The 16,567-nt window shown below is 65.1% G+C and overlaps 2 protein-coding genes across 5 annotated transcripts; both read right to left on the reverse strand.

Moving 5' to 3' along the window:
- Window positions 1-1,257: 1,257 nt before the first annotated feature.
- SLC23A1 (solute carrier family 23 member 1) lies at window positions 1,258-5,763 on the reverse strand. 4 transcript variants are annotated; one of them, XM_027667666.1, is made up of 15 exons: window positions 5,673-5,763; window positions 5,104-5,175; window positions 4,785-4,886; window positions 4,516-4,673; window positions 4,335-4,423; window positions 4,188-4,255; window positions 3,921-4,102; window positions 3,701-3,821; window positions 3,441-3,597; window positions 3,113-3,260; window positions 2,889-2,994; window positions 2,682-2,811; window positions 2,326-2,469; window positions 2,088-2,183; window positions 1,258-1,958 (listed from the first exon to the last, which is right to left on the reverse strand). In XM_027667666.1, the coding sequence occupies exons 1-15, from the start codon at window positions 5,706-5,708 to the stop codon at window positions 1,714-1,716; spliced, it is 1,854 nt and encodes a 617-aa protein (XP_027523467.1). In that variant the 5' UTR covers window positions 5,709-5,763; the 3' UTR covers window positions 1,258-1,713. The 4 variants fall into 4 exon arrangements, with proteins under 4 accessions (XP_027523467.1, XP_027523466.1, XP_027523465.1 ...); XM_027667665.1 differs by having other exon boundaries at window positions 4,785-4,889; XM_027667664.1 differs by having other exon boundaries at window positions 5,104-5,250.
- A 104-nt stretch (window positions 5,764-5,867) lies between these two features.
- On the reverse strand, window positions 5,868-7,674 carry MZB1 (marginal zone B and B1 cell specific protein). The gene is made up of 4 exons (XM_027667651.1): window positions 7,458-7,674; window positions 7,063-7,169; window positions 6,424-6,528; window positions 5,868-6,333 (listed from the first exon to the last, which is right to left on the reverse strand). Exons 1-4 carry the CDS (start codon window positions 7,671-7,673, stop codon window positions 6,156-6,158), a joined length of 606 nt encoding a protein of 201 aa, XP_027523452.1. The 5' UTR covers window position 7,674; the 3' UTR covers window positions 5,868-6,155.
- Window positions 7,675-16,567: the final 8,893 nt, after the last annotated feature.

The following is a 16,567-nucleotide window of genomic DNA, read 5'->3' on the forward strand; positions in this document are numbered from 1 at the left end:
TGGGAGCAGCTCATAGCTCCAATAAAGCTGCTCCTGGTGCTTGGCATGAGCTGTGGGAACTCTGGAACTGTGGAATCGTGTGGTGGCTGCAACAGTCCCGTCCATTCCTGCTTCCTAACTGTCCATGAATCCTGGAATATCCTAAGCTGGTCCCACAAGGATCACAGAGTCCAACCCTGGCCCTGCACAGCACAGCCCCAGCCTTGCTGTTGATGTCTTTTGGGTTTAAGCTCCGATTAAACCAAATGGGAACACCTCAGGAGCTGGAGCTCTGCAGGGCTGGAGGGGGAGGCAGAGCCTTCCCACAGGTGTTGTCCTGCAGCAGAACCACATCATCTGTACTCCAGGAGGGAGAACCCCTCCCTCGTGGGGGAATTCAGGCACATGAACCCATTTTTACTGTTGCTCTGTGAAATGTTGCTGCAGTTATCTCGGGCTCTGCCTTCCCTACCGGAGAGCCGGCCTTCCCAGAGCCAGCAGAACTACCCTGGCATTTCCACTGGAGATGGTTTAGACTCGAGCACCTAAACACAGAAAGGCAGGAAATAACACACCACTGTTCCACAGCCGATTTTTATCAGGACTGGGAGAGTTTCACCAGCCCTGCGTGGTTGCACCTTGTCTGTGAGCCTCGGCCTGTCCATGGTCACCTTGGGGTGGTGGCAGCTGAGTGCAGCAGCCAGGAGCCAGCGTGTGGAGCACCTGCCTGGCCATGGGCTGCTCTCCTGGCCTTGGTTTTATCACCCTCCCATATCCCAGCCAACTCCGGGATGTTTATTGGAGAGGTCTCCACTGGGATGGAGCTGCAGCTGTCCTGTCCCTGGGTTTGGGATGTGACTGGAGCAGAGGTCGGTGGCACCTGGTGCTGAGGTTGCTGCTGAGCAGCACTTGTACCACATCCAGGCTTCTTCTCACTCCTGCTCCAGCCCCAGGAGTGGGCTGTGGGGACAAGAAGCTGGAACAGGCCTGATCAGCCACCTCTGTGCCTGCAGCTGGGGACCCACTGCCAGCACCAGGCAGTGTCACCAGCACAGCCAGGACGAAGCCACCTCTCCAGAGCTCCCCACGCACGAGGGGTTTGCCAAGGGCTTGTGCTGAGCTGCCTCTCCCGCTGCACCGGGTCAAGGCAGAGCCCACCTGGATGAAATCCAGCGTGTCTCCATGTCGGGCAGCCTGGCAGGGAGTACAGAAGGGTGCTGATGCAGCGCAGAAGGGTTGAGGGAATGGTGCAGGAGGCAGCAGTGACACTGGTAGGGCTTGTGTGCTTGAATATTTTATTACTTTTAATGTATAATCTTAAATTAGGCTTCCTAAGGCTGGTCTGGACACTGCCCCACACAGAGCCTGCACCAGTGCTGGGTCACCCTGCCAGGGCTGAGGGCACAGTGTAGAAATCCACAGCCCTGGGTGGGAGTTGGTGGCCCCGGGGCTCTGGCCGGCTCCAGTGGTGGCAGACAGGCTTCAGCAAGCGCTGGATGAGCCTCAGCCGGCTGAAGGTTGGGGTGGAGCAAGGCACGGGGGTGGCAGTTCCCAGGCTGGTGCCCCCGGAGCTCGGGGTGTCCCCCAGGAGCAGCGTTGCGTTTCCCTATCCCTGTGTCCGAGCCAAGCACCAGGAGCCTTGGCTTTGGCCTTGGCGGGTGCTGATGGACCCCAAGAGCCTCTCTGGGAGCTCAGCTGGGCCTCTCCAGCGCCGGGCAGGAGCCCTGCCCTCTCTCAGACCTTGGTGCACACCGACACCCCGTCTGCGCCGTCCTGCCCATCCGCGGCCGCGCCGCCGCCGCGGGCCCGGGCCCTGAACCCCGTGAACACCGGGCACACGGGCACCCGCCGGAGCCACCGCACCCTGCGCACCGCGCCCATCCCGAACGGGAAGTCGTAGCTCCGGAGGCTGGCGCTGGCCGTGCTGTCCGAGTGCGCTCCCGCCTTCCACTGCACCAGCCCTCGCTCCTCCTGCGTCCCTGCGGCAGCCACGATGCCCAGTGTCACCCCCTCGCCCTGCCAGGCCCTCTGACAGCTCCAAACCGACACGAATCTGCCCCCAGCCCTTCCTGCTCCCCCCCTGCCCCGGCCCCGTGTGTTGCAGTTACCCGGGATGGTGTTGTCCAGGACGAAGGCGATGGTCCCCCCGACGAACATCTCCGTGGTGAGCAGCACCGTCAGGATCTGGTCCAGCTCGGGGACACCTGTGAGAGCGAGGGATGGAGCCGGGCTGTGCTGTCATGAGCTTATTAATCAGTGCTTCCCTGGGGTGGGAGACCACCCGGGAAGTCCCCCCTCCTCTCTCCCTAAATATCCCAAATTAGGACTTTTCGTGGCTGAGGGTACCTGTGTTAATGGCCCCGGGGTTAGAATCCAGGTAGTTTGGCAGCGTGAGCCCGAAAAACATGGCAAAGCCCAGCACGAAGAGGTTTCGGGAGGAATTCATGTCGACGAACTGCAGGTTGGAGAGGCCGACGGCCGTGATCATTCCTGCGGCAGAGACGCGGCGATGCAGGCGGAGGTGCCCACGGGAGCCGGGCACAGGGAGGGGCTGCCCCAGCAGGGGTGCAAGGAGGCGGTCACGGTCCCACCCAAAACTGCCCTGCATCCCTTGGGCTCACCAGCCCCAAAATCTGCGGGGACGTGGCCCAGGGCTGCTGAGAGCAGCGCTCCGGGTTTGGGGGCGGCTGCGCCGCAGTTACCGAATAAGGTGCAGAACATCCCGCCGAGGACGGGGTCGGGCAGGGAGGCGAAGAGCGCCGTGAACTTGCCGATCGTCCCCAACAGGAGCATGATCCCGGCCCCGTACTGGATCACCCTCCTGCTCCCCACCTGCACAGAGACAGCAGCAGGCGGTGACGGTGTCCGCGCCCCCAGGCCGAGCCGGGACCCCTCCCCGGCCCCGGTACCTTGGTCATGCCCAGGACGCCGATGTTGGGGCTGGAGGAGGTGGAGCCGTTGCCGGTTCCCAGCAGCCCCGCGATGATGCAGGAGATGCCCTCGGTGAAAATGCCCCTGAGGAACAACGCGGTCGGGCTGGTCCCCATCCCACTCTCCTGCGGCGTCCCTGCCCGGTCTCCAGGGATGCCACGGTGTGAGCGGGGTACCGTGGAGGGGAAACAGCTGGCTGTACCTGTTAATGGCATGCACGGGGGGCGGGGGGGCCCCTGCCAGCCGGGCACAGGAGTAGTAGTCCCCGATGGACTCGATGATGCCCGCCAGCGTGGCACTGAACATGCCCAGCACGGCTGCCGAGGTCACTGTGGGCAGACCCCACTGGCCTGCCCAGGGTCAGAGCAGGAGGTCAGGGTTGGGGGCCACCTCAGGCCCCCCTGGTGCTCACCACTTTGGGGCCCCCCACGGGTGTTCCCCAGCCCCGATGATGCTGCACCAGCTCCCCACATCCCCCAGGGTAAAGGGGTATCAGGAGGCCCAGCCCCCCGGGGCTGCCAGGCACTCACAGGGGTAGGGAACCCGGAACCAGGGGGCCACGGACAGGATCTCCCCCCGGGCGTCCGTCCTGGCCTTGTACCCATATTCCTCGGGCTCACTGGGGAAGACACCGGTGCGGGTCAGCACGTAACAGAACAGCCACACCACCATGATGGCCAGGATGATCTGCAGGGCAGAGACCAGGGAAGCATCTGCAATGCTTACAAACCCATCCCTGGAAAAGGAGGGATTTGGGGAGCACTCCAGGATGCTCCCAGCCAGTCCCTACCGGGAACATCTTGAAGATCTGGAAGCGAAACAGGACGAAGCCACGGCCCCGGCGGTAGCCAGGCAGGCAGATGGCGACCTGCCGCAGGTACTGGGCAAACAGCACGATCAGCAGGATGGTCCTGGGGGAAGAAAAGCACAGGGTCCCTCGTGCCCCTGGCGTCCTCCTGGCTGCGTGTTGGACAACCCTACCCCCTGTCCCCCCTGTCCCTGTGCCGTACATCACAGCGATGCCCCAGTGGGAGCCGGCGCGCTCGCCAGCTGCTTGGAACACGGACAGTCCGATGAGGGACACGGTGGGGGTGACGGTCAGCGGCCCGATGTAGCTGAGCAGCGCCCCGGGGAGCCCCAGCAGCCCGATGACCACCTCCACCAGGCTGGACACCATGATGGCCCCCTGGATCTGCAGGGCATGGAGAGGTGGAGGGAGGGCGGTCAGTGGCCTGCCAGGGGTTTTGGGGTCCCCCGGCAGTGGTGGCGGGATGTACCTCTCGCATGCGGGGCTGCCAGATGTGGGAGGTGTTGAGCGGCAGTGACCAGTTGCCATAGATCTGCTCTGGGGGTGGAGGGGGGTGAGGTGGTCCCGGGGGGGGCAGGGAGCAGCTGGACACCCCCCACACCCCCTCTGCCCTCACCTTCAGGAGGGCATCGCCACTTCTCCAGGGCCAGGATGGACTTGGCAGGGATGAGGAAGGCCAGCGCGCTCGCCTGGAAGAGGGGCAGCCTGGGGGGAGGAGAGGGGATCCTGTGCCTGCGGCCCGGGGGTGGGCAGGACCCGGGGGTGGGCAGGGTGTCCCACCGGGGCCACGGCTCTACCTGATGCCCACGGTGGTCTGGATGAGGGTGGTGATGCCCACACAGGTGAAGATGGTGCCGATGAGGTAGCTGACGGTGAGCTGGTCCTTGCCCACGCACATGCTCTCGGCCAGCAGGAACGGGATGGCGACAGTGCCACTGAAGCAGGTCAGGTAGTGCTGGGGGGCGAGGGGGGCTCAGCAGGGTTGGGGGGGCCATGGGGTGCCCCATGGCACAGGGAGTAGGGGCTTGGGATCTGCCAGTGGGGCTCCCCCCTTTCCAGGCTGTACCTGGAAGCCGAGCAGGATGCAGAGGTACCAGGGGGGCACGTCCTCAATCTTGTAGAGCATGTCCACCTCTGGTGGGGGGGGCCTGGTGCCCACCCTCGGGTCCTGCTGTGTGGGGGCACAGCTCAGCCCTGGCTCACCCTGGGGACTGGGGGCAGGGAGTGGCACCCCACACTGTCCCCATAGGTGGCACAGGCTGCCCTGTGGGAGCCCCTGTGCCCTCAGGGATGGTGAGGGGTCCTGGCCAGCTGGTCTGCATCCCATGGTGTGTTACTGATGGATTTGGGGTGCTGTGCTGCCCACAGGGTGCCCCAGTACTCACCCTGCCCGCCACAGGCGGCTCCTTCCTGGGGGTCTGTGGGGAGCCAGCAGAAGCAGGAGCCAAGTTCCCATTCTGGCAGTGAGGATGAGGTGGGGGCTGGGTCAGTGTGGGCCCGGGTGTCCCATGGGAACGGGGCTGGGCTCTGCCCTGGGGATGTGGGGGGACACCAGGCCATGGCTCAGCCTGTGTGTCTGCTCAGTCCCACCCAGCACCACCTCTGACCCTCAAAAGGGGTCTAGGCTCCAAAACCCACTGCTCCCTCTGTGATGGTTTGTCCCTGGAAAGTGTGGAGAGGGGTTCCCGCTGGCCCTAGGGTTCCGAGACCACCCTGCAGGTGCTGGGAAAGCTGGCACAAACCAGTCCCAGCCTCAGCATCTCTGCGTGTCCCGTTGGTCCCAGGATTCCCCGCAGTTCCCAGGCTCATCCCGCCCTTTGCCAGCCCCAGCAGGGCATCCTGACCCTGCACTGGCCATCGCTGGAGTCAGTACCCCTGGTCACCCCTCCCTCCCCGCCGCCCCGGGATGTGACCAAGGGATGGGGATTGGGACAGGGATGGAGGCTGCGTTCACCTGGGGCTTAGCCAGGTCCCCCGAGCGGGTCTCCATCCTCCGGCGACGCGTCCCCGGCGGCGATGTCACCGCTCGGGGGTTTTATGGCCGTGGGAAGGACTTTAGTCACCTCCCGGGCGGTGGCCGTGGCAGGGGCGGCGGGAGGGAGGGCGGCCATTGGCTGCGGGTTGTGAAACCAGGGAGCGCAGCCCCGGGACGGGTCAGCCATTAACTGCTTTAATTAGGGCTGCACCCGCCGGGAGCACCGCGTGGTGAAACATTAGAGCCGGTGGGTTACAGAGTAATTCCCGGCTCGCCGAGGGTCCGGCCGGGCGGGACAGCGGCTGCTGCCGCATCTCCCCGGGCTGCGCGTCGAGGGACAGCGGCGACAGCGGCGACAGGCGACAGCGGGAGGGCTCCCACCGCCCGGCACGTGTCGGCTCCCGCCGGGGACGAAGTCGGCTCCGAAGGTCGCCGGGGCATTAAGCATTAACCGCGCCGGGGCTACAGCTCGTTCTGCAGCGCCTTGGGGGGGGCGGGCGCCCCGGCCTTGCCGCCGCCGCAGGGCCCCTTGGCCCCGTGGCACAGCAGCTCCCGCAGCGCCGCCGGGCCCCGCCGGTGGCTCTCGTAGATCTGCGCCTCCCCCTGCTCGCCCACGTAGCCGTGGCACATCTTGGAGAGCCTGCGAGGAGCCGGGGTGGTCACGGTGCATCCCCCGCCCCGCTGGGGGAACAGTGCCCGGACCCCCCCGCGTTGCCAAACTTGCACTTACCTGCCCGGCCACGGTCCCCCCGACACCATCACGCTCACGGGCTCCCGACTGGGCAGCCCCGGCCCCGCCAGGCGCTTCTGCCCGTCCAGCTCCTGCACCCCATAACTGCGGGGAGAGGGGGAGCGGGAGAAAAAAGGGTCCCTGAGAACAGCCCTATCCCTGGGGACACCTTGATCCCGGGGGATACCCTGATCCCTGGGGCACCCCAATCTCTGGGGACACCCCTATCACTGGGGACACCCTGGTCCCTGGGGCACCCCCATCCTTGTGGACACTCTGATCCCTGGGGAACCCCCATCTCTGAGGACACCCCCATGCTTGGTGACATCCTGATTCCTAGGGATACCACTATCCTTGTGGACATATCTATCTATGCCTGGGACATCCCCATGCTGGGGGACACCCTAATCCCTGGGAACATTCCTATTCCTGGGGACAACCTGATCCCTGGGGCAACCTTATCACTGGGGACTCTGATCCCTGGGGATACCCTGGTCCCTGGGGCAACCTTGTCACTGGGGACTCTGATCCCTAGGAAGACCTCTATCCTTGGGGACACACCTGTCCCTGGTGACACTTTAATCCCTGGACAAACTCCATCCCTGGGGTCAACCCCATTTCCAGGGACACACCACTCACCTCTCCCAGCCCTGCGAGCAGCTCCTCTCCAGCACCTCCATGTAGTCAGACTCCTTCAGTACCTTCCTGCCCACCTTCCCCTCCGCTCTGCTGAGCTGCTCCTCAATCTGGGGTGAAAAAGAGCAGAATCTGGGCAGTGAGGGTGGTAGCCTCTCCATGACCCCGTTCCCAAGCAGGAGTGGGATCTACACCCCCTTCCTTGCGGCCCTGGCACCTGCAGCACTTCTGCAGGGGTTGGTGGGTCCACGAGGAGCCCCAAAGGCCCTTTGGGGTGCCAAATGTGGGGATATGCATCAATGGGGTGCCCAGGGGAGCCAGCAGCATCTCCCCAGGCTGAAGCAGCCCTGTAAGGGTTCTCACTCGCAGTCCTGGGGGTCCATCTCCCCCATCCCCACCTGGAAGGCGATGGCTCTGCAGGCGTCACAGCGCAGGGACTCGGGCATGTGGGGCGAGAGCTGCTCCTCGGGGCTGAGCTGGGGCGCGGGGACGGAGTGGGACCGGGCGGCGGGGGGGTCCCCACACATCTCCTCGGCCCCCGTCCCCCCCAGCAGGCTCAGGGCCAGCCACGCCGCCAGCGCCGGCCCCATCCTGCCTCTCCCCTCCAGCCCCATCCTGCCCTGCTGCTCACAGCGCCGGGGGAGCTGCGGGGTGGCTTTAAACTCCCCGGGGCCAACGCACCTGCATCCGGCCCGGGGCAGGAAGGGGAGTGTGTGCGTGGGTGTCCCATCCCGTCCCCCCTTCCCCCCCCCAGCGCCCTCTCTCAGGGAGGTTTGTGGTGTCGTTCAGTCCTGTAACGACTCATCCCTCCTCCTCCACCCAAATCCTTCCCGGGATGGTGTGGAGAGGTTGGAAGTTGGAATTTGGGGCTCATGGCTGGGGTTTGGGGTTCAGGGCTGGGCACCAGGGCTCGCTGATGACTGCAGAGTCCCCTCCTGCTCCCAGGGGTTGGGATTCATCTGGTGGACACTCCAAGACAGGCAGATGGACTGCAGGTCCTGAGTGCCTCAGCTTCTCACCCCCGCCCTTACAGACCTTACAAGCACAGGATGACTAAGAAGGTTTAACACTGTATCAGCATTTTTATTACTATTTTAGGGAGTCTGTGCTGCCACCGTGGTTGGGAGGGCCATTACCCCCCTGTGCCGACCAGCCCGGGTCACCCTTGGGATGGGACCAGAGGACAGGCCTGGCATCTTGTCCCTTTGCCGGCAGGGGTCCATGACTTCATGTCCCCCCCAGAGCTGTCAGGTGCTCACACTGGAAAATACCCTTTTTCTCCCCGTTTCCGTGAGGAGCCAGCGAGGTCCAGCCGGTGCCTACTCAGCCGTGGGCAGGGGCCCTCCCGTGCCAGGGGTGATGCTGACTGTGGGACTAAAGCCCAGCCACGGGAAGGGACATTCCGGGCGGGTCCCTCCCGTCACATCCGGAGCTGAGGTCCCTTCTCGGGGCTGGTGCGGGCAGGGGGCTGGGCGGGGCTGGGGCTGGCCCGCATCCCCGTGGGGATGTAGTACAGGCTCTCCAGGTACCCACAGTCGGGACCCCCGGTAGCAGAAGCCCCCTCGCCCTTGGGAGCAGAGCTGGGGGTCCCGGCCGAGCCGGGGTTGTCGGCAGCCGGCAGGTCGGGGTGTGGCGGGGAGGGGGCGGAGGGTGGGGGCGGTGCCGGGAGCCCCGGGAAGCCACCGTAGGGTGTGTAGGATGGGCCATAGACCCCCCCGGCCATGACCAGGGGGTTGAAAGGTGCCTGGTAGAGCCCGGTGTGAGATGCCACTGGTGGGACGAGCACCTCCAGGTACTGCCCGGTCTCGGGGTCGTAGAGTGTTTTCATCTGGGGCTGCCGCGGGGGCTCCACGTAGTAGCACTTCCCACTGCTGGGATCGACCAGCATCCTCCGCTGGGGGGGCAGGGGGGCGGCCAGGGGCTTGGGGGGGCTCTGCCTGCTCCTGCCACTCGGTGAGGCAATGTCAGTCCTCCTTAGGAAGTGGGGACCGTCCTCCAGGTGGGGCTGGGCTGGGGACTCCGCAGCGACTGGGCCCTCGGGGGGCCGGGGCTGGGGGGGCTCAGGGCTGGATTTGCTCCAGGGCGCTTCCCCACCAGCCAGGGGATACAGCCCCGGTCCCAGCGGAGCACTGGCTGGGTTGGGGACCAGAGGGGATCCAAAGAAAGAGCTGGACATGCTGGAGACTGACGGATGCCCAAGGGAAGCTGGGACTGGGTTGGTGATCAAGGGGGATCCAAAGGATGAGCTGGTGGGGTTGGGGACCAAGGGGTTCCCAAAGGATGCACTGGATGGATTGGGCACCAAGGGGTTCCCAAAGGATGCACTGGATGGATTGGGCACCAAGGGGTTCCCAAAGGATGAACTGGATGGATTGGGCACCAAGGGGTTCCCAAAGGATGAACTGGATGGATTGGGCACCAAGGGGTTCCCAAAGGATACATTGGATGGATTGGGCACCAAGGCATTCCCAAAGGATGAACTGGATGGATTAGGCACCAAGGGGTTCCCAAATGATACGTTGGGTGTATTGTGGACCAATGGGGACCCAAAAGATATGCTGGATGGATTGGGGACCAAGGGAGACCCAAAAGATGCTTTGGATGGTTTGGGGAACAAGGGGGACCCAATGGATACACTGGTTGGATTGGAGACCAAGGGGTTCCCAAAGGATGTGCTGCACAGGTTGGGAACCAAAGGGGTCCCAAAAGACTTGTTGTGGTTGGAGACCAAGGGAGTCCCAAATGATGTGCTGGCCAGGCTGGAGGCAGATGGGTAGCCAAAGGATGAGTTAGTCACATTGGTGACCATGGAGGTCCCAAAGGATTCACTGGACAGGCTGGGGACTGTAGGGTTCCCAAAAGATGTGTTGGCTGGGTTGGGAACCAAGGGGGTCCCAAAGGATGTGTTGGCTAGGTTGGGAACCAAGGGGGTCCCAAAGGATGTGTTGGCTGGGCTGGGGACTAAGGGGGTCCCAAATGATGCACTGCCTGGGTTGGGAACCAAGGGGGTCCCAAAAGATGAGCTGGCTGGGCTGGGGACCAAGGGGGTCCCAAAGGATGCAGTGCCTGGGTAGGGGACTGAGGGCAGCTTTGGCATTGGTGAGGATTTGGGGGCTCTCTCGGGCATTGCCAAGTAGTTGGAGTTGTCAGGCGGGTGTGGCTCTGTGGCTCCCAACCACTGCGGTGAGAGCTCCCAGGGCTCCCTCCACTCTGGCAGCTGCCCGGGGGCACCTTCAGCTCTCTCCCTGGCTCGGAGAGGGGCAGAGGGGCCGGTGCCACCAGCAGAGCCACCGTTGCCCACCGACACCCTCCGTCTGCCCAGCGGCTCCTGCCTGTGCTCGCCGGCCCGTGGCTCCGCCAGGCTCCTCCCGGCCGGTTCCGCAGGCCGGGGGTGGGTGCTGCTGCCGGCCGGGGGTCCTGCCCGGGTGTCCCCGCTGTCGCTGCCGCCAAGCCACTGCCCCGTCACCTCGCAGCCCTTGGCCATATGGAGCCCTCCAGTGCCATCAAGGCTGCGTCCCTCCTTTCCCTCCATGGGACCGGGTGGCGACGGAGGGAGGAGAACGGTCTTCTCTGTCCGCAGCACGGCGCTGCTCTGGGCCGGGGAGCCCTCCCTGGCCACCGGGGACGGCCGACCCACCAGGACGTGCAGGTGGGTCTCCACGTGCGGCACCCCCTCGGCCACCGGCGCCCGCGGTGGCACCCTGAGCTCGCTCCGCTCCCGGCGCGGGGGGGACACCGACGGCTCCTCCACGGTGGCCGCTTCCCTGCGCGTGGCCTGGACCCTCGTGATGTTGATGGGGGAGCTGTGGGTGGGTGAGGGCTGGCTGCCTGGGGGCTTTGTGGGCCCCTCGGCACACACCGGGGCCGGCTCTCGGCCGGCGGCTGCCGGCACCTCCTCCCCGCCCGGCTCGGCCGCGGGCTCCCGGCGGCGCACGGAGGTGCAGTGGATGACCAGCGGGGTGGCCGGGAGCGGGTCCCCGCTCCTCGCCGGTGCCGCAGTGCCACGGGATACGCCGGCAGTCCCGAAGCTGAGGCTGTAGCTGCTCTTCACCAGCTTGCGCACGTCTCGGGGCTGTGGGACGCGCCCCTTCCCCTTCTCCTCTGGCTTGGGGGGGATGGCCGGCGGGGACCCCCGCGGTGCCGAGATGCCAGGGCTGGGTGGCCGGCGGGGCGCTGCCGGTGGCTTCTCCTCCGGCCGGCTCTGCGGCAGCTTCCTCATCTCCTGTGCCCGGGGGGCGAAGTGACGTCGCGGTGGCGTGGCGGGGACTGCCCAGCTGTCGGCCTTGAAGGGGAGGGCTTGAGAGCGGATGGGGCCGATGGCTCGCTCCTTCAAGCTGGGCCACGGCTTTGGTGCTCTCCCAAATCTGGGGGCGACATCCAGCACCTTCCCCACCCCGGGCTGGCCTTCGAACAAGGCGCGCGCTCGCTGGTAGCAGATCCTCTCCGACGTCTGTTCCTCACGGGCACTGGGCAGCCAGCGGCCCTCCAGCACCTCCTGATACTTCATCCTCTGGTTGAGCTCATTGAAGGTCTTCCTCAGGTTGCAGACAGTCTCCCTGGTTGCCTCGCTCAGCACCACCCCCTTGGTGGGATGGGTGGTGGTGTTGTTCCCCACGGACACGGGCATCCCGCCGCCCCGCAGGTCCTCGGCCGAGAAGCTGCAGTCTGAGCGCGACAGTGAGCTGGACTTGCCCTCCAGACCATCCCCCAGCAGGTCGGTGCCGGCGGAGGACGGCCCCGAGGAGGTGGAGCTGCCTCGAAGCCCCTTCTGCTCCATCTTGATGCGTTGCTCGTACTGCATCTTCTTGGCCAGGACGTTTTTCACGAGGCACGAGGCTGCCCTGGTCCTGTCGGTGCCGGTGTCCAGGGAGGCCGTCTTCATGAACTGCTGGTAGTTGAGCCTGAAGTCGTCGCCAATGGCCCTGCCCTTGCTGGGGGGCTCCTTCCTGGCAGGGGGCTGGGGCGCCGGGCCGTCCCCCCGGGGGCCAAAACCCGTCTCCTTCCTCTCCTTTCTCTTCAGCAGGATCTGGCGCTTGGGCACCGTCCTCTTCTTGCCGTGGCCTTTCCTGGCCTCTCCGCTCTCCAGTTCCACGTCCACGCACTCGAACTGCTCCTTCCCCAGCAGCTCCCCGTCCACGGCAGCGGGGAAGGGCCAGCCCACCCTGCCGTGGAGGGCCGTCCCTGCGCCCCGGGGCTCCCCGGCGGCCGCCGGCCACCGCCGCGGGCGCCCGCCGTCCTCCGACAGCGAGTTGGAGAGGCTGGACGAGGTGTGGGAGCTGCACATGTCGAGGCGGGCGCCGGGGAGCCCCGAGAGGCTGCGGAAAGCCCTGGCCGTCAGCGCCTGCACCTCGCCGTCCAGCTCGTCCGAGTCGCTGGGCGCCCCGCCGAGCATCCCCCCGGGCTGCCGGGGCACCGCCGGCTCCCCGCCCGCCGCCGCGGCCGTCCCGGGCTGCCGGTCCCCGCCGCGGGGACCCATCCTGCCCCCCTGCCCCGGCGCTGGGCTATTCTTAGCCGAGCCGGACAGCTGAGCCTGCTGCGGGCGGGCGAGGGGGCCGGGCGGGGGATCGCCGGGGGCCCCCGCCGGAGCCCAGCGCTCCGGGGCAGCCCGGGGGGGCGGCCCCTCCTCGTCCAGATACTCCAGGCAGTCCTTGAAGGTCTCCGTGCCGTCCGAGCACAGCGCGGAGTGGTAGGAGGACACGGAGGAGCCCGACATGCTCTTGGCGAGGTCGTCGCGGGGCAGCCCGGGGAGGTTTCCCTCCTCCTCCTCCTCCGCGGACCGCCGGCCGTCCCCCCCCGGGCGGGGACCGTCGCCGTCGGGGCCAGGCAGCTCGGCGGGGGACAGCGGCACGGGGTCCCTCTTCGCAAGGGGCATCACGGCAGGGGGGCCCCGGCGGAGCCAGCCGGGGCCGGGGGACCCTCCTCGGTGCTGGGGCCGCTCCGCCGGGGCCGCTGGCTCGTCCTTCTGGCTCGCTCGCCGTGCCGGCGGCTGGACCCGGCGGGGCAGAGCAGCCCCTCGATCACATGGACTCAGCGAGCGCCAGTCGGGCGAGCCGATGCCAAGTGCATTGCAGGGATGCCACGGCCGCCCCCTCGGGGACCTGCCGGGGGGCTGCCGGCACCACCCCCTGCACCCTCGCCCCGCGACGCTGCTCCCCAAACCCCCAGGCGAGGTCTCAGGGCATCCCTACATCCCACACGAGTCCCCGGGTGTGTGATCCCGTGGAACGAGATGGGCTGCCCCGGAGCTGGGGGACCTGCAGACTCCTCTGGGGACGCCCCCTCCCCGGTGCTGAGGGCACAGCAGGGTCCCAAAGCTGCAGCTCTGTCCCCCCCCCCCGGTTCATTTCCCAGCCCCTCTGCCCACCTCGCCACAGGGATGGTGTGTCCCCATGCTGTGGGTTCCCCAAACCCCACCCTGCCCCAAGCAGTGGCTCCCTCAGATCTAATCCAAGTGGCCAGGAACAAACTCAAGGCTTGGGATGACCCCGGGCATGGAACACCCCTGGGACTCACAGGAGCTGACCGATGGACCGCTATCATGTGTCTTTTTTGGGGAGACTCAAAGCCAGCAGCTGGGGTGGCTGGGGTGGCACGAGGGTCTCTGCAGCCTCCTGGCCCAAATCGCTGCCGGTGGAGCCCAGTTCCAGCTTTTGTGGGGATTTTTGCTGTGAAGCAGCAGTAGCAGGTGCTCCCCAGTGCTGCCAGCCCCAGAGCAACCTGATGCCCAAGTCCTCTGGGTTCATGCAGGGACTAAATTTAAACCTTGGCAAAGAGAAGGAGGCAAGGAAAGCTTCCCAGAGAGCTGGGTTGGCGCTTAACCCTTTGCTGGGCTGGGTTTGCAGGTGGCATTTGTACCCAGGGGAGCAGAGTGTACCTTGCCATGGGCAGTGCTCACTGGCACAGTGGCCTTGGGCAATAGAATGTGTGTGTGATTTCAAATTCCCAAATTCCTAAATCCCACCCTTTCTTCATGGAAAGGGTGGTCAGGCACTGGCACAGGCTCCCAGGGCAGTGGTGGAGTCCCCCGTCCCTGGAGGGATTTAAAAGACATGTAGATGTGGCACTTGGGGACAGGGTTAGAGGTGGCCTTGGCAGTGCTGGGGGAGCAGTTGGACTCCATGGTCTCAGTGGGCTTTTCCAACCTAAATGATTCCATGATTCTATGGAATATTGATTCTATAGCTGGGTCACTGCTGGCTCCAACCCTGGGGATGAGCAGGCAGCCCCTGCCTGCTGCTGGATTTGCAGTGCCAGGGGATGTACAGACCCACAGCACAGCGGGGGATGTGGTTCCCCTCCAGCTGAGCTGACTCCTTGATCCCAGTAGGATGCTCTTTCATTCTCCCTCCTCTGCCGAGGGTCATACCCAGGATCCCAGTGCCACCAGGGAGGTTTGTCCAGCACAGGTTCACTGGTGTCCCACTGAGCCTCCCGGGGTGTCTCACTGATGCCTTTGGTGCAGGGACACTTTCCAGTGTCCAAGGTTGCTCCAAGCCCCATCCAACCTGGCCTTGGACACTTCCAGGGATCCAGGGGCAGCCACAGCTTCTCTGGGCAACCTGTGCCAGGACCTCCCCACCCTCACAGGGAAGAATTTCCTCCCAGTGTCCCACCTAACCCTGCCCTCTGGCAGTGGGAAGCCATTCCCTCTTGTCCAGGCCCTTGTCCCCAGTCCCTCTCCAGCTCTCCTGGAGCCCCTTCAGGCCCTGGAAGGGGCTCTCAGCTCTCCCCAGAGCCTTCTCTTCTCCAGGTGAACACCCCCAGCTCTCCCAGCCTCACTCCAGCCCCCACACTCAGCACAGTCCTTGCTGCTGCTGCACTTCTGACACCCAGGTCCTGCCAAACCCAGACTGATCACAGTGCCAACAGCTGTGACAAGTGACACAACAGCACTGGGGGCTGCACGGGAGGCTGGAGCTGTGCTGGACACCCGCTGTCCGTCCATCCATCCATCCATCCATCCATCTGCTTCCTGGCAGTGCTGGGGAGGGGAATGACCTGCACACCCCCTGCTCCAGCTCCATGAGGATGCCAGGCTGGGTTGCAGCAAGGACTGTCAGGTCAGTGGGCTTCTCCCAACATCTTTAATAAGACCAAGGGCTGGTGCTGCACCTGGGTTGGGGCAACCCTGGGATCAATCCAGGTTGGGGATGAGCAGATGGAGCAGCCCTGGGGAGAAGGACTTGGTGGGGCTGGTGGGGGAGAGGCTGGACATGACCCAGCCCAGAATCCCCCGTGCCCTGGGCTGATCCCCCAGCGTGGGCAGCAGGGCAGGGGGGATTCTGCCCCTCTGCCCCTCAGGTGAGACCCCCTGCAGAGCTGCTCCAGCCCTGGGGAACAGCACAGGGAGCACATGGAGCTGCTGGAGAGAGTCCAGAGGAGGCCCCAAGATGGTCAGAGGGCTGGAGCAGCTCTGCTGGGAGGAAAGGCTGGGAGAGCTGGGATTGTTCAGCCTGGAGAAGAGAAGGCTCTGGGGAGACCTTAGAGCCCCTTCCACTTCCTAAAGGGGCTCCAATAGAGGTGGAGAGGGACTTGGGACAAGGGCCTGGAGTGACAGGACAAGAGGGAATGGCCTCAAACTGCCAGAGGGCAGGGTTAGATGGGATATTGGGAAGAAATTCTTCCCTGTGAGGGTGGTGATCCCAATCCTGCCCTGAGCAACCCGTCTGGGTTTGGGAACACAGTGGGAATGGGCTGGGCAGTCCTGTCTCTCCACCCCCGCTGGAGAACCCCTGGGCAAGGACCACACTCCAGCACCTGCATCTCCTCCTCCTGGCCCTGGGATTCCTCCTCACTCTTGGTGTGGCTCCTGATTTGCAAACAGCAAAGAGAGGATGGCATGGAGACCCCGGGGTCCTCTTGTCAACCAAGGTCCAACTGGTTTAGGGTCAGAGGCTGCAGATGCACCTTCCAGCACCCAGAGCAGGTCGGGGTGTGCGTGGGGAGCCTCGGGCACAAACACGTTACAGAACAGCGGGTGGACCAGGCTGAGCCAGCCTTGCTAATTAAACACTGATTTATGTTTAAGCCAGCGGGATCCTGCCTGCAGGATCACCACTGCATTTGCTTATTAACCTGGATTTGGTGCCAGCTCGGTGTGTGCTCACTCACCTTAGCGCTGGCACGCTCAGCACAGAGGCAGTGAGGAGGAGGAGGATGAAGCTGCTGGGAGCTGCCCAAAGCAGGACGTGCTTCTCCCACGCTGGAACTACTTTTTGCAACTCCGGAAGAGCAGGAAACACTGGCCCAGCTTGGCTTTCAGAGCCACCCCTGAACACCCCTGGAGTTCAGTCGGGATCTGGGCACCCGGGACACGCCGGCAGCCCTGGCAGAGCTCGGGCACTGCGACACCCCGGGGCTGCTGTGCGAGCCCGGGGCAGGTATGAACAGCTCAAAGGGACCCTTCCACCTCCCCCCGTGTGGGGATGTCACGGGGCTGCCCTGCGGGGCAGGGAGTGCTGCCCGGGCAGGCACCAGGGCTGTGTGCCAGAGTGCCCCGGCCCGGAGT

The sequence above is a fragment of the Corapipo altera genome, unplaced genomic scaffold, assembly GCF_003945725.1.
Source record: "Corapipo altera isolate COAL_440 unplaced genomic scaffold, ASM394572v1 160, whole genome shotgun sequence".
In the NCBI taxonomy this organism is placed as follows: Eukaryota; Metazoa; Chordata; class Aves; order Passeriformes; family Pipridae; genus Corapipo; species Corapipo altera.

Coding starts and splice junctions, on each gene's coding strand:
- SLC23A1 (XM_027667663.1), bottom strand. CDS start 5,708: ATGGAGACCCGCTCGGGGGACCTGGCTAAGCCCCAG. Junction 3,822..3,920: donor CACTGGGGCATCGCTGTGAT/GTACGGCACAGG, acceptor TTCTTCCCCCAG/GACCATCCTGCTGATCGTGC. Junction 3,261..3,440: donor GTTCCGGGTTCCCTACCCCT/GTGAGTGCCTGG, acceptor GACCCTGGGCAG/GCCAGTGGGGTCTGCCCACA.
- MZB1 (XM_027667651.1), bottom strand. CDS start 7,673: ATGGGGCTGGAGGGGAGAGGCAGGATGGGGCCGGCGCTGGCGGCGTGG. Junction 6,529..7,062: donor TGCTCGCAGGGCTGGGAGAG/GTGAGTGGTGTG, acceptor CTCTCCCCGCAG/TTATGGGGTGCAGGAGCTGG. Junction 6,334..6,423: donor GGGGGACCGTGGCCGGGCAG/GTAAGTGCAAGT, acceptor GGCTCCTCGCAG/GCTCTCCAAGATGTGCCACG.